The sequence below is a fragment of the Syngnathus leptorhynchus genome, chromosome 13 (assembly GCF_054491065.1).
Source record: "Syngnathus leptorhynchus isolate UIUO chromosome 13, UIUO_Slep, whole genome shotgun sequence".
Classification (NCBI taxonomy): Eukaryota; Metazoa; Chordata; class Actinopteri; order Syngnathiformes; family Syngnathidae; genus Syngnathus; species Syngnathus leptorhynchus.
The window spans coordinates 1152227-1164898 of NC_141207.1; the positions used below are offsets into that span (position 1 = coordinate 1152227).

Below are 12672 nucleotides of genomic sequence, written 5' to 3' on the forward strand. Positions count from 1 at the left end.
GTGGAAACATGTTTGTGCCCATCACATTGATCCGTCTGTTTATTTATTTGATCTATTTAATTAATAATATTTATTATTGACCTATCTATTTAATTTAATAGGATCTATCGTCTTCCTCGCTTTTGTTATTGATTTGTTTGTGTCTGATGTTTATATTGCCTATCTATTTATGTATTTAACTGTTGGCAACTGAACTTCCCCCGAGGATCACTAAAGTATCTCTGTCTGTCTGTCTGTCTGTCTGTCTGTCTGTCTGCCTGCCTGCCTGCCTGCCTGCCTGCCTGCCTGCCTGCCTGCCTGCCTGCCTGCCTGCCTGCCTGCCTGCCTGCCTGCCTGCCTGCCTATCTATCTATCTATCTATCTATCTATCTATCTATCTATCTATCTATCTATCTATCTATCTATCTATCTATCTATCTATCTATCTATCTATCTATCTATCTATCTATCTATCTATCTATCTATCTATCTATCTATCTATCTATCTATCTATCTATCTATCTATCTATCTATCTATCTATCTATCTATCTATCTATCTATCTATCTATCTATCTATCTATCTATCTATCTATCTATCTATCTATCTATCTATCTATCTATCTATCTCTGTCTATCTATATCTATCTCTGTCTATCTATATCTATCTCTGTCTATCTATATCTATCTCTGTCTGTCTGTCTATCTCTAGCTGTCTATCTCTCTATCTCTGTCTGTCTGTCTGTCTGTCTGTCTGTCTATCTCTCTATCTCTATCTGTCTGTCTGTCTATCTGTCTGTCTGTCTGTCTGTCTGTCCATATCTCCATCCATCTAGTTTTCTTAAGTGATTTTGTTAATCCTTTCAGTCATAAAAATCAGGCCTCTTTCCAACGACAAAATACTTGAAGCAAAACTTACCTTGAAAAGATGCATACAAACAGATCCAAAAGAGGATTTTTCTTTTCATCTTCATGGTGACAACCAGGTTAGGTCTCTCCAGCCAGCATAAGTGTATTATGCTCATTTCCAGGAATGATTTTGCTTTTTGCTCTTTCTTTGTTCATGCTCCACCCTCAGCTTGGGAGCAAGGGGTGTTCAGAGGGAGGCTGTAGATCATTGAAACTCAAATCCCTAATTTGGAAAAAAAAAAAGTTCAACATTGTATGGAATTGTATGACCTGGCAATTGACCCTTAATTCCCAGTTGGTGTCAGGTGGCTAGTAATAAGCAGACAATACACTGAACTTAATCAACAAAGAACAAATTCCTATTAAGGTTGTCAAACTGGTTTTGAACACATAGGTATGGTTTCAACAAACCTCCTCATCGATTATGTTTTTTACTTTGAAAGTTAATTAATATTTTAGGGTCTAAGACTTCCCTAATTCTACAACTCAAATGTGTTTCGTTTTTTTAAACAAGATGATTATACAAGTTTGTGGGTTTACCAATATACTTTTGATTTTTGTGTTATTTATTGTGTGTATTATTATTATTTACTTGTATTATTATTTGCAATTTTGGTTATTATTAAATATGATTATTATCGTTCCTAGTGGTGATTTGTTTGACACGACGATTTGTAGTGTAACACAGTGTAACACAGTGTGCGCATGCTCAGTGGTAAGGCAGCTTGTAGTTCCGTAGACATTTGAGTAGAGAGCACTCATGGTAGCTGTGTGGTGGGAAAAAAAATGCCTTTTTTTCCCATTCGGGGTAAACTATAGTCTTGACAAAAACGTTTATTATCTGACTTATGTTTTTTTCGTTTTGTTTCTACAAATGTAGCAAAGAGGCGCAACCCATCGTTCTGTTTTCATTGCTTGGAAGTTTGCGTTTGCACCGCTGGTCATCGTGTTCGTTAGATATACAGCATTGCATCGGATCGTTCGCTTGATGAAATTCCCTTCCTATCTTTTGTGCATCAATTGTGTCTCTGTCGATTTATTTTCCCGAGTCAAATAATGTAAGGCATCGCTGCTTTTGCGCATAATGGACAGAGACTTGTTGAGGCAGTGTCTGACGTATCACGGCGAATCATTGTTCAACACCTTGAAATGCGAACAAACCGAGAACCCCGACTTTCAAGCGGTGGTGGCTGACCTGTGCAAGGCTCCGTATGAGAGGTAAACAGCATTTCCAGCCTCCTCCTACCGATTATTGCACGTCTGAACCGCCTTCATCTCCAAAGCTTCCAGTCTTTGCTGTCCAAAGGGAATCTTAGCACCTGTGCCACTTTCTCCTCTTTTCTTATCATTGTGATCATCTCTAGCCCTTAACATCTCATCTCTTGTGTGAGCTCCCCTTAATACTTTACTTCAATCATGGAATCAGCCTGACACTTCTTCACCCCACCCCTTTCCCCTGATCCCAAGTACTTGAAGGCCTGCATCTTCTTCTTGTAAACGCACCGTGTGACTGTCCACCCTTTCATTCACACACATGTATTCTCCACGGAGTAATGATGACAATCTTGATTGATACCCCTCCACAGAAGATTTATAATTTCCTTTAGCAAAGCACCTTTCTGTTAGGCAAGGCATGACGAAATATCGCATGACGAAATGTAGCTCATCTGGTTCAAATGATATCCTGTCAAGATGTCTTTGTGGCCCTTGACAGAAATGGCGAAGAGCAGAGCAGCACCCTTGTGGAGCAGTTCATTGCTCGCAAGGCTGACATTCTTTTCAGTCCATCATGGAAGACTGCAACTCCGAAAGAAGAAGAAGAAGAAGAAGAAGGAGGAGGAGGAGAACAGGAAGAGGCGGCAGGTTGTCCACACTTTACTCGTCATTAAAAAACGATTTCACTGTTTCAACAAAAACAATTCAATATCTGCAGATTTTATCCCGAGTGGCAGTCTGATGTCATTATTAGCTCGGATATAAAAACTCTGTGGAATTAATGTGCAAGGTTGTGTGGAGTGTGACTTCTTGTGGCGACTACCTCAGAATTGTCTTGTCTGTGCAGAGGCTTATGCTGTCATGCCACCGCTGGAGTTATTCATGGAGGTGCCTTTTGAGGAGAGAAGGGCTATGCTTTACCGGGATTTAGAACCCGGAGACATCGTGATGGGGAGGATCAACAATGTTCGCGAATACGGCTTCTTTCTCACGCTCATTTGCACGGCAGGAGGACTGAACAGAGACATCGAAGACCTGGAGTTGTCCGTAAGATAGCAGTCAGGCATTATACACCGGAAGCCATCGGTGGCAAGGTGGCGGGTGACAAAGCGTTCCTCACCGCTACATTTCTTGTTTTGAACCCTAGGCTCTTTGTCACATAAAAGAAATCCCTTCAACCGGCAGCCATGACGATCCTTTGTCCTACTACCAGATTGGCGACTTAATCCGAGGTGATTCTTTTCATTTTGTTGATACGTGTTGCACTTAGCAACCGAGCAAATGTTCACATGTTTGAACCCCGGCTTTTCAAGTTGGCTTTTCCTACTGTTTGCCAGCTATGTAGACAAAATCATCAAAATCTTTGGGTTTTTTTTCTTCTTTTTTTTAGCTGGTGTGAAAGACATTGACCGCTACCAGGAAAAAATAACCGTTTCCCTTATGCAAGCGTCCATTTCGGCCAGATCAGACTGCATCCAACTCGGAGTCATGACCAGGGAGGAGCTTCCCGTCCAGTACGAGTAAGAGCACCAAATAGCAATAAAATCCAAACGAAACGCAAATCAACGTCGACAAAAACATGACGTCAAATAACAATCACGGAACCCTCGTCGCAGGCGTAGCGTTTGCGCGGCCAGTGACACCAGCAAGACGTACGAGCATATACTCAGGTGTTGCCACGGCTACCATAACCCCTGCGTGGTGGACTACTTGCTGGAGAAAATTGGCGTCAGTGACGTCCATCCTCCGTCCATGATGAGAGGCCTCCAAAGGTAAATCTGTCTGACGGGCATTCCTCACGCACTGTAACGACGTTGTCACGTTTCTCGCCTTGACAGCAAACAGTTTGAAAAGAACGATTTTGCCGCTGTCATCCGGAAGCAGCAGTCTGCATCCTGGGCCTTGAAATGGTACAAGACACAGCAACGTCTCCTGCAGGACACCAATGACGCGTAATGACCTCGATGTCCCCCCGCCTTTCCCTCACAGTGTTAAGGTAGGCGTGGACCACTTCAAGCAGGGTTGCCATGTGGAAGCCATGAACGAGTACAACAAAGCTTTGGACATCGACACCAATAATGTGGAAGCCCTGGTAGCACGTGGAGCTCTGTGAGTTATTCTCAATTCATTTGAAGCAAAAAGAAGATTGCTGATGTATTTGAATGGGGTATCCATTCTCAGGTATGCCAACAAAGGCGTCATCATGAAGGCCGTATCGGATTTTGAATTGGCCCTGGAGACCTGTCCGGATCACCGTAATGCCAAGAAGTACCTCTGCCAAACACTGGTTGAGAGAGGAAAACAGTAAGTTGGAATTAACATCATCACCTGGAGTGCCTGAAAGGTTGTCAGTCGCATCACGTGGTGTTTCTCCCGCATAGACTTGAGGAGCAAGAGAAGCTGGTGACAGCGGAAGGAGTGTACCGAAGAGCGCTTTCTCTAGATGACGCCAACACCGAGGCCCAGGAGGCCCTGAAAAAAATCACGCAGACCATACAGGTGGGTGGGCGGGCCTCAATGCGACGGCTCACTCCAACAGAGCTTCATAGCTGATATACCACATTGTTTTATTTTTTTTGTGAAGTGGCATATTTCGTCCGGCCAAGCTATTTTTCGAGCCCATTCTCGGCTAGTCTTTTTTTCTGTGATTTTTGCCCAGGCGGTTTGTAATGCTGATGAGATTTGTGTGTGTGTGTTTGTGCGTGTGTGTGTGTGCGCGCATCTGTTCGTGACCCCGGGACTTGACCTTCCGACCGACACGGCCTTTGTCCCGCGGGGCGGGGGGGAATGAACCGTGGAACACAATGACTCCGCTTCCCATTCTGATCGTCAAATGGTAACATTGTAACCTTTTGTGTCTGCCTGTAACTCCTCAAACGTGTGTGCCGCTGTCCGTTTCTTGGACGACGCCATTTTTCTATGGTAAACCGCGTCCTCTGCAAACCATGTGCACGTTCTCCGCGTTGGGCCGTGCTTGACATGAAACGACGCAATTCCATCGATGGGTTACACGTGATGGGTCACGGCGCTTTTACTTTCTCTACGAATGGCCGTTGTTGCGCCTCAAATCGTCTCGCCTCGCGGCCATGAAGAATTCAATTCGCCTGCGGGAAGAAGCATTGGCGAAGGAAGCGGAGGAGAAAGCCAAAAGCAGTCAAAGCAGCGCTGAGAAATTGCGTAAGATCATGAAAGACGAGAAGAGGTGAGTTCTTTCTTTTGCCTTTGAAACGGATGCTGCACCGCACCTGGACAAATCTGGACAGTAAGTATTTGACCCCATCAAAAGTCCTCAGCGTCTTTCTTTTTGCCAGGATGAAACGAAAACGAAAGAGATCCAGCTCATCTTCGTCATCCTCTTCCTCTGGCAAATCCTCCACTTCGTCGTCGTCGTCGTCGTCGTCCTCTCACCGGAGAGCCAAGAAAAAGAAAAAGAAAAAGCGCAAGTCGGCACGAGAGAGCAAGCGCCATCGCGGCGGCAGGAGGAAGAGCCAAGAGGGTAAGCGTTCCAAAAAGCGCAAGGAGAAAGAGGACGAGGAGTCGGAGTGCTACTCGCCACCTCCCGATACCGCCGCCACCTTTCTCCACCAGAAGCCCTGGGAGGCTTTCGAGAAGGGGGAGGTTGGCGCGGGGGGAGAGCCCAGCAGGAAGGCCAAAGAAGGTGACGGCCTGAGGATCTGTCTCTATTCTTTGTCATCGTCCTCCGAGGAGGACGAATGCTCGTGGCCGTCGCGAGGGGGGAGCCAAAGAAAGGAGAACAGGAGCGTCAGTTCAGACCGAGAAGACGGGAAAAATAAGAGCCGAGGCAACGAGCAACAAAGACCGACCGGTCGGCCCGAAAGAAACAGCTCGGACGAGAGGAAGCGCAGAGTTTCCTGCTCGTCGTCCGAGTCGGCCTTTTCCAGAAAATCCTTTCAAAGCAAAGATCTTTCCAGGCGCCATTCCTTCCGAGGCGATGACGACCAAACGCAGGCGGAGAATGGCGGCGCTGAGGCAAAAGTCGAAGCCGGTTGGAGCCGGTCCAGTGCAGCTGAAGTCCAAAGCGAGCAGGAGGAAGAGATTTCGCTGCCCGAAGGGAAGTCCAAAAAAGACCTTCCGGCAAACCTCTTGCAAATCTTTAACCAGATTGCCAAGTTTCAGAAAGAGAAAGGCATCGAACCCAAAAAGGGCGCAAGCTCTATGTGAAATTGGCAAACAAGCACAACTCACAGGGAATGAAAACGTTTTTTTTTTTTTTACGCATACATTTGATAATTCCTTGCACTCTCTTTCAACACTTGGTGGAAGAGAGTAGCGTCTATTTTGAGAGAGCTGCTTAGAGATGATGTCAGGTGGAAACTTGGAAACTACAAGAAAAAAAAAAAATTTGAGCCATCGAACGATAAGTCGTCACAGAGAGCAACACTTTAGATGGGTCGGTAATTTGGAAAGATCCGATTTGTGAAAAATATCAAACCAAATTTGAACATAGAAGCTTTGATGTAGGAAAAAAAATGCAAGAGTTGACAGGTCAAAGAAAGATGGCGAACGTGAATGAACAAAACGTGCACAGAACCTTTTAGCACCAACGGTGCCTTCGAGTTGGGCAGGTTTGCCATCGTGCTGCGGACACACAGTTCAACCTGGAAAGAAAGTGAAAAGTTGTTTGTCCACACGTGCTCACTGGCAACCAGTTCATGGTGTTTGTTCCCCGTCTAGTCAGCTAGGATGCGTTAGGAAAAAAAAGTGGATTGCTGGGCTCACATTGTGCATTGTGATGACAAGGTAACCAATGTTGGGCCATTTTTGTTGCCCCCCATCCACCCCCAAAAGATGGAGTGTAACCATTTGAATAAAGTCTAACATGAGCGAGACAGTATGGTGTCATTTTTTGGTGAGGATCCAACGAAAGGTGTGAAGATGACCATTTTAAACTGCCATCACCCAACGATGGTGCAACAGTGTTGAAAACCTGAGTCACGGCAAAACTCCTTTGAGTGTGACTTGCGTGAGCTCCAAAATTCCACTTGAATTTTGAAGGTGCATGTTCCTTTCTGGCTCAATGTGTGTGAGGCAGAATCCTTTTCAAGCGCAATGTTGATCCTGAACAAGCATGGAAGTGAGACTCTCAGAAGTCCAAGTGGCACCAAATGGCCATTCATGCTGACATGCTGGTGTGCATCTCTGCTACTGTCCACTGGAGGGCAGTGCAACACTGCGAGAGCTCCAATTCCTTGCAGCGTATTATATTATATTATATTATATTATATTATATACGTTGTACATTGCTTTACTCATTTAATGCACTCTTGATTTTCCACCCAAGGAGCAAATGCTGACCCTGCACTGCAGCAATAAGTTGGAGGAGGAAGAAAGGAAGGGAAGCCAGAGGGAGGCGGGCTATTGTGACTGCTGGACGATGGAGCCAAAAGAATAATTGGCCTTGAAGGTGAGGGTCTCTCTGGCCGCTAGTTTGGGAGGTCAGCGGCAACGGCCTCAGCTGTCCTGCTTGAGCGACTCTGACGAAGCAGCAGATTTTCAGCCTAATTCATGAATCATCCATCCTCCTGGGCTCCCAGCCTTTTCATAAAGAGGGATTCCTCCTCGTAGGCGTCTTTCTTCCCGAGTCGAGGCAATCGGACCGTTGAACATGCACTGGGAGATGAGACTTTTTAAATTAGCGTTTGCTATAGAGAGAGGTGGGCAAAAAGACATTTTTTTCATTTGCCACAATGAATGGCACTACATTGAATTGTGTGAGCGTGAAGTGCGTAATGGAAAAGGATCGCACACGTGTGTGTGCTGTGCTGGCTGTGTGTTGGAGCATAATGAGGAATTTGAAGGTCTTCTGTTCCTCTGCTGCCACTCGCGCTTGTCTTCAAGCTGCCACATTTGCTGAAAAGACGCTCGCTTCTTCAAATTCGACTAAAAGTTAACTTGTGAATTTAGGATGAACAGCTCAACCAAATTCTTTAACTTCGTGTCAAATGAGCTGCTTTGTCCATCTGGAAAGTTCAAGATCAACTCATTTATTCCTACTTTGGGACATTTTTAGATTCACCACATAGTCACCACTTTTGACCTCCCACCTCCCCGCGTGTCTTCAGCAGTCATATATTTACACGCAGGAATACATACATTACATCCTCAAAAGATGTTTCTCTTTGCCACAAGCAAATTCGACACAAAACAAGTGTGCGCTCTCTCTCTCTCACTCTCTCTCACTCTCCCTCTCACAAATCAAAGTGAACAGAATGTCCTGTGGCGCGCGCACACGTGCATTGTCTGACTGCTCCGCTCCGTATTAGCAAGTAAATAGACGCTCTTAGTGATGCTCTCAAAAAACGCTTGCAAATTCCATTACTCTGTTAAACTCTCCAAAAAAAGGATTTGGGTTAATTAAGTAAACACAGGGGTCATAGCCGCCACAAAAGCTGAGAGGGAGCGAGGCGAGGCTTGGCCGCATGTGTGTGCGTGTGCACGCGCACGCGCACGCGCACGCAGGCGCGTATGAGAAAGAAACGCTGACTATGTGAAGCCGAGCCGTCGTCGCCTTTGCTGCAGAAAGCAGCAGCACACTTAAAGCCGACCGCTCTCCCCACAGAGATAGCGCTTCTTTCTCATTTGCTGGGGCCCTATTTTAATAATAGCTGTGCATAAGTAATTTCTAAAAGGCCAAGCAGGCACACCGGTGCGCGAGGGGGGGGGGGGGGTGCGGGAAATTAAACTCATTTTATCTGTGAGCAGGTGGATTTCTATTTATCATTAACATGCATAGAATTTGCACAATGTTATTTCTTGCCGCTGCTACTGATGGAACGTCATCCAAATAATGTCGGAGGAGGGTCTGCCTTTTTTTTTTTTTTCCCGGTTTGCTTATGCAGGAGTGAAATTCATAGATAAAAGTAGTAGGTTTTTTTTTTTTTTTTGCTTTGCAATTTTCTGCAAATGAAAACTAATTCTGAGAAGCTTCTTATTACCGTGCAGGCTCATTTGGTTTGCATTAAAGGAACAGAGGCGACGTGAGGATTTGTGGCAGATTTCCAAAAGATGCTGGGGCATTTGCTCCGATATCATTAGTGATGCCCCTCCTTCCACTAACCGGGGCCTCATCCTCCTTTCACTGCTATGAAATATTTGCAATCATTAAAGTGCACATAATACAAAACGGAATACACTTTGACTTATCAAGATGGTATCCAAATATTGGAATGTAAAATGCGTACAGAATTTTGCTTGCAATGTGGCCAAACTGTCCATGTTGGAAGTCTGTGAAGAGATTTTCAGTTTTTTTTGAAGTGGCTTAGGTTCATTTCTCAGATCACGATGAAAATTGCCCAAACGACTTGTTCACGCCTCACATCCTGGTGTCATTCTGAAAAGTTCCGTTATGCTCTGAGAAAGCAACAGACAAAAGATGTGATATTAACACATCCGTCAAGTTGATCCGAGAAACGCTTTCTCGGCTCGCCACTTGTTTTTGCACGTGTCCAGGTTATGGTACATCACACGTCCGACTTTTCAAAGGAGCATGACGAGAGCTCCTGTATGTCCCGAGGTGGGATTAGATGCACGGGACCAGTGTTTCTCACCAGTGTTTACGTCAAACGCGAGATGATGTGCGCGTCTCCCTCAGCACGGCGGCTCATGGCAGCTGCCGTCGCTGACAGCCAGCCAAGCAAGCAAGCAGGAAGGCAGGCAGGCAGGCAGCCGGGCGGGCGGGCGGCCATTGTTTTCCAATGTTTTTCACTCTGCCAGCTCTGATCCCTGCTAAGGTACTTAGCACGCCATTGTTGTCTAAGTATGCTATTTTCTGGCTGGGCACCTCCACTATAGAATAGGTTGCTTCATTTTTTTTTGGTTACAGTGAGTGTCATGCTAATCCCGCTGTGTGATATGTATATGTGTCAACACAGAAAGAAAGAGCGGGGAGTCTGAGCTCAAGCAATAAAGGTTGGGGGATGGCAAAAGACTGATAGGCAAGTCCCATTCAGCCCTCGCTGTCCTCACTGACACCAAATTACCATTTATCAAAACCAAACAAGCACTATAATCTGGACAATTTCAAGGTATCTCCTAACTGTATAACGATACATAAAGCGGAGTCGCATGATGACAGATAATCCCGTCACTCTCTCATTATTTATATATTTAAGAAAGACAATTTCGTTCGCTAACTTTATTGTCGTCGTTTCAACCAAGTATCATATTTTTACGCACCCAAAAATTCTATCGTTAAAAGTCTTCAAACATTCCCTTCACTGGAATGAAAAATGAGAAGGTGTCAAGACAGCCCAGTGCAACGCACACATTTGATTTGAAAGAAAGAATTTTGTGTCTAAGTTTGCATTTGCGCCATTTGTTGTTCTGCCAAGTGCTGTAAGATCTTTTCTTTTCCAACTGCTGTGTGCATGTTTCTTTTGCCCCTCCTGAAGGTGGAACAGAAAATCTTTAGCAGCGTTATTAAACCCAATATAGAAACATATTTGAACCCCGGTCCCACACTAAGTAGATTATAAACATTTCTTAAAGCATGTCATCATCATCATCATCATATCCCACAACTTGCCGGCCATTTTTTTTTTTTCCTGCATTTGCAGAAGAAGATGATAGTTAATTCAGCGGCGGTATGGTAATGCGAAGGGAGCTCCCTATCAGACCCGGCATCACACATACTAACAAGCTTAGCATAAGCCCAGACTGGAATGCTATGAGGTTTGAGTTTCTGGAACCGGTGCACTCTCCGCAGCCAAATCTCACTTCAGCAGAAACGGCTCGGGTGATTCCTCCGCTTAAAAAAAATTAGTGCTAGTGCATGTATATTTTTTTGCAAGGACAGGAGGTTTGTACCTTGCATGGAAAAATGCGTGGTATGTAAAAAAAAATAAAAAAATTGGAAAGGCAAAAAATCGTCTTGAGCGGGCTAATCAGCTCCGCAAAGCTCATAATGTGTGTTAGGAGATTTCCGTTAAAGCCTTACAACATTGTTGACTCATTTAAAGATGCCAACTTTGTTAACAAACGCGCACGTGTTAAGATGGTGTCTCTTCTCGCTGTAAATGGCAGCGGATCTGCCGTAAGCGCGTTACGCCCCGGGGCTGATCGGCAAGCGCCGTGTGATCCCGGGCCGGCCTGTCGCTGCGAGACAACATGCAAAATCCTGTTTGTTTGACTCGGCTGCTCTCGCCAATCTAAGCAGCCCCAAAAGCCGCAAAGGTGGAAAGCCGAGAGTGCTCGGTGGTCAGGTTAGCCGGCGCCACATTTATCATTTAGCCAAAGTATTACAAAAACGGCCCCGATTGTTTGCATTTTACGGACATGTCACTTTTTTTTCCTGTTCTCGGCACTCGATATCAACAGCTTAACAACAATTAATGTCCAAAAGTAACTTTTGTCTTCATGTCCGTCCCTGTTTCCTCTCTAACTGTTCCTTTTGAGCGCCGCAGCTTTGGCACTTATAGCAGGTCTCGTCGAAAAATTAATTAATAGGTAGTCCAAGTGCTATAGAAATTATACGTTTGGAGCCGGTGCAGATCGAGAGAAAGCAAGCGAGAGAGACGCGAGGACGTTTCGCTCTCATTAAGAGAGCGGGGCCGAGTGGAATTAGTCTGAAAATAATGACAGGCTGCACTATCTCGTGTAAAAACAGCCCTGTTTTCCTTCCCTCATTCATGAGCACTAGTAATTAGTTTTGGCCCCAAAACTGTCACCCTTTACTCGAGCAAAGGCAGATGTGATTGGAGGAGCAATTTAATCTTGCTTTAATGAAGAACTAATGGACGCATTGCAAATTACTCCCCCCCCCCCCCTCCTCCCCTCAACTCTGCATGTGATTGAACGGGGGCTTGAGAAAAAAAAAAAAAATCCATTTCCTGCTTTTGAAAAGATCAAGAGTATCTTTGATAATGACGAGAGCGTCACCGGGAGCTTCAGCACATTGAGCCAAAAAGCTCTTTTAGCCAAATCACGATTCATCGGGAAGACGGCCACAATTAGCAACAAAACAGTGTGTGTGTGTGTGTGTGTGTGGGGGGGGGTGACGGGGGGGTGACGCTTCAGAAAGCCTCTCATTGCTGCCGGCTGCCACCTTGTTAGCAACAAGCCCCGGAGGTGTCGCGCTCAAACAATAAGGCCTCGATAAATTAGGCCAGGAAAAAAAAAAAATACACTAATTTTCAATTACACCTATAATACACTCGCGATCGGAGATATGCACTGAACTGGTCATTTCACTCCACAGTGAGACACAAAATGAATCTTCATGCTGGATGATGTTTGGCCATTATTCCATTTTGTCAGGTTTGTATACTTGGCCACGTGTGCAGCTGATCCGAGTGCCCGGTTTCAAATCGGCATCACAGATGGACGAGGATGTCGAAACGACACAACATCAAGGCCAAAATGTTAGTCCTTGAAACGGGCGAAAGGGGATGTGAGAAGTAGCGAGTTTCAGACGTGGAACATGTGTATCTGCGTTGGCGTGAGTGCGAGCGTGCGCGCGAGCATGTGTGTGCGTATTTGACGACAGCAAGCCTAATGGGAGCGAGCTTAACTTCGTATTGCCTTGCCACATATCTGATTACTGGCACCAGTAA

At 45.3% G+C, this 12672-nt stretch overlaps 1 protein-coding gene across 1 annotated transcript; it reads left to right on the forward strand.

Annotated features, from left to right (window-relative positions):
• Positions 1 to 1600: 1600 nt before the first annotated feature.
• On the forward strand, positions 1601 to 6951 carry ttc14 (tetratricopeptide repeat domain 14). The gene is made up of 12 exons (XM_085928636.1): positions 1601 to 2104; positions 2601 to 2749; positions 2949 to 3148; positions 3249 to 3333; positions 3492 to 3621; positions 3718 to 3873; positions 3940 to 4011; positions 4091 to 4210; positions 4283 to 4405; positions 4483 to 4600; positions 5194 to 5303; positions 5413 to 6951. Exons 1-12 carry the CDS (start codon positions 1971 to 1973, stop codon positions 6281 to 6283), a joined length of 2268 nt encoding a protein of 755 aa, XP_085784762.1. The 5' UTR covers positions 1601 to 1970; the 3' UTR covers positions 6284 to 6951.
• The last annotated feature ends 5721 nt before the right edge of the window (positions 6952 to 12672 follow it).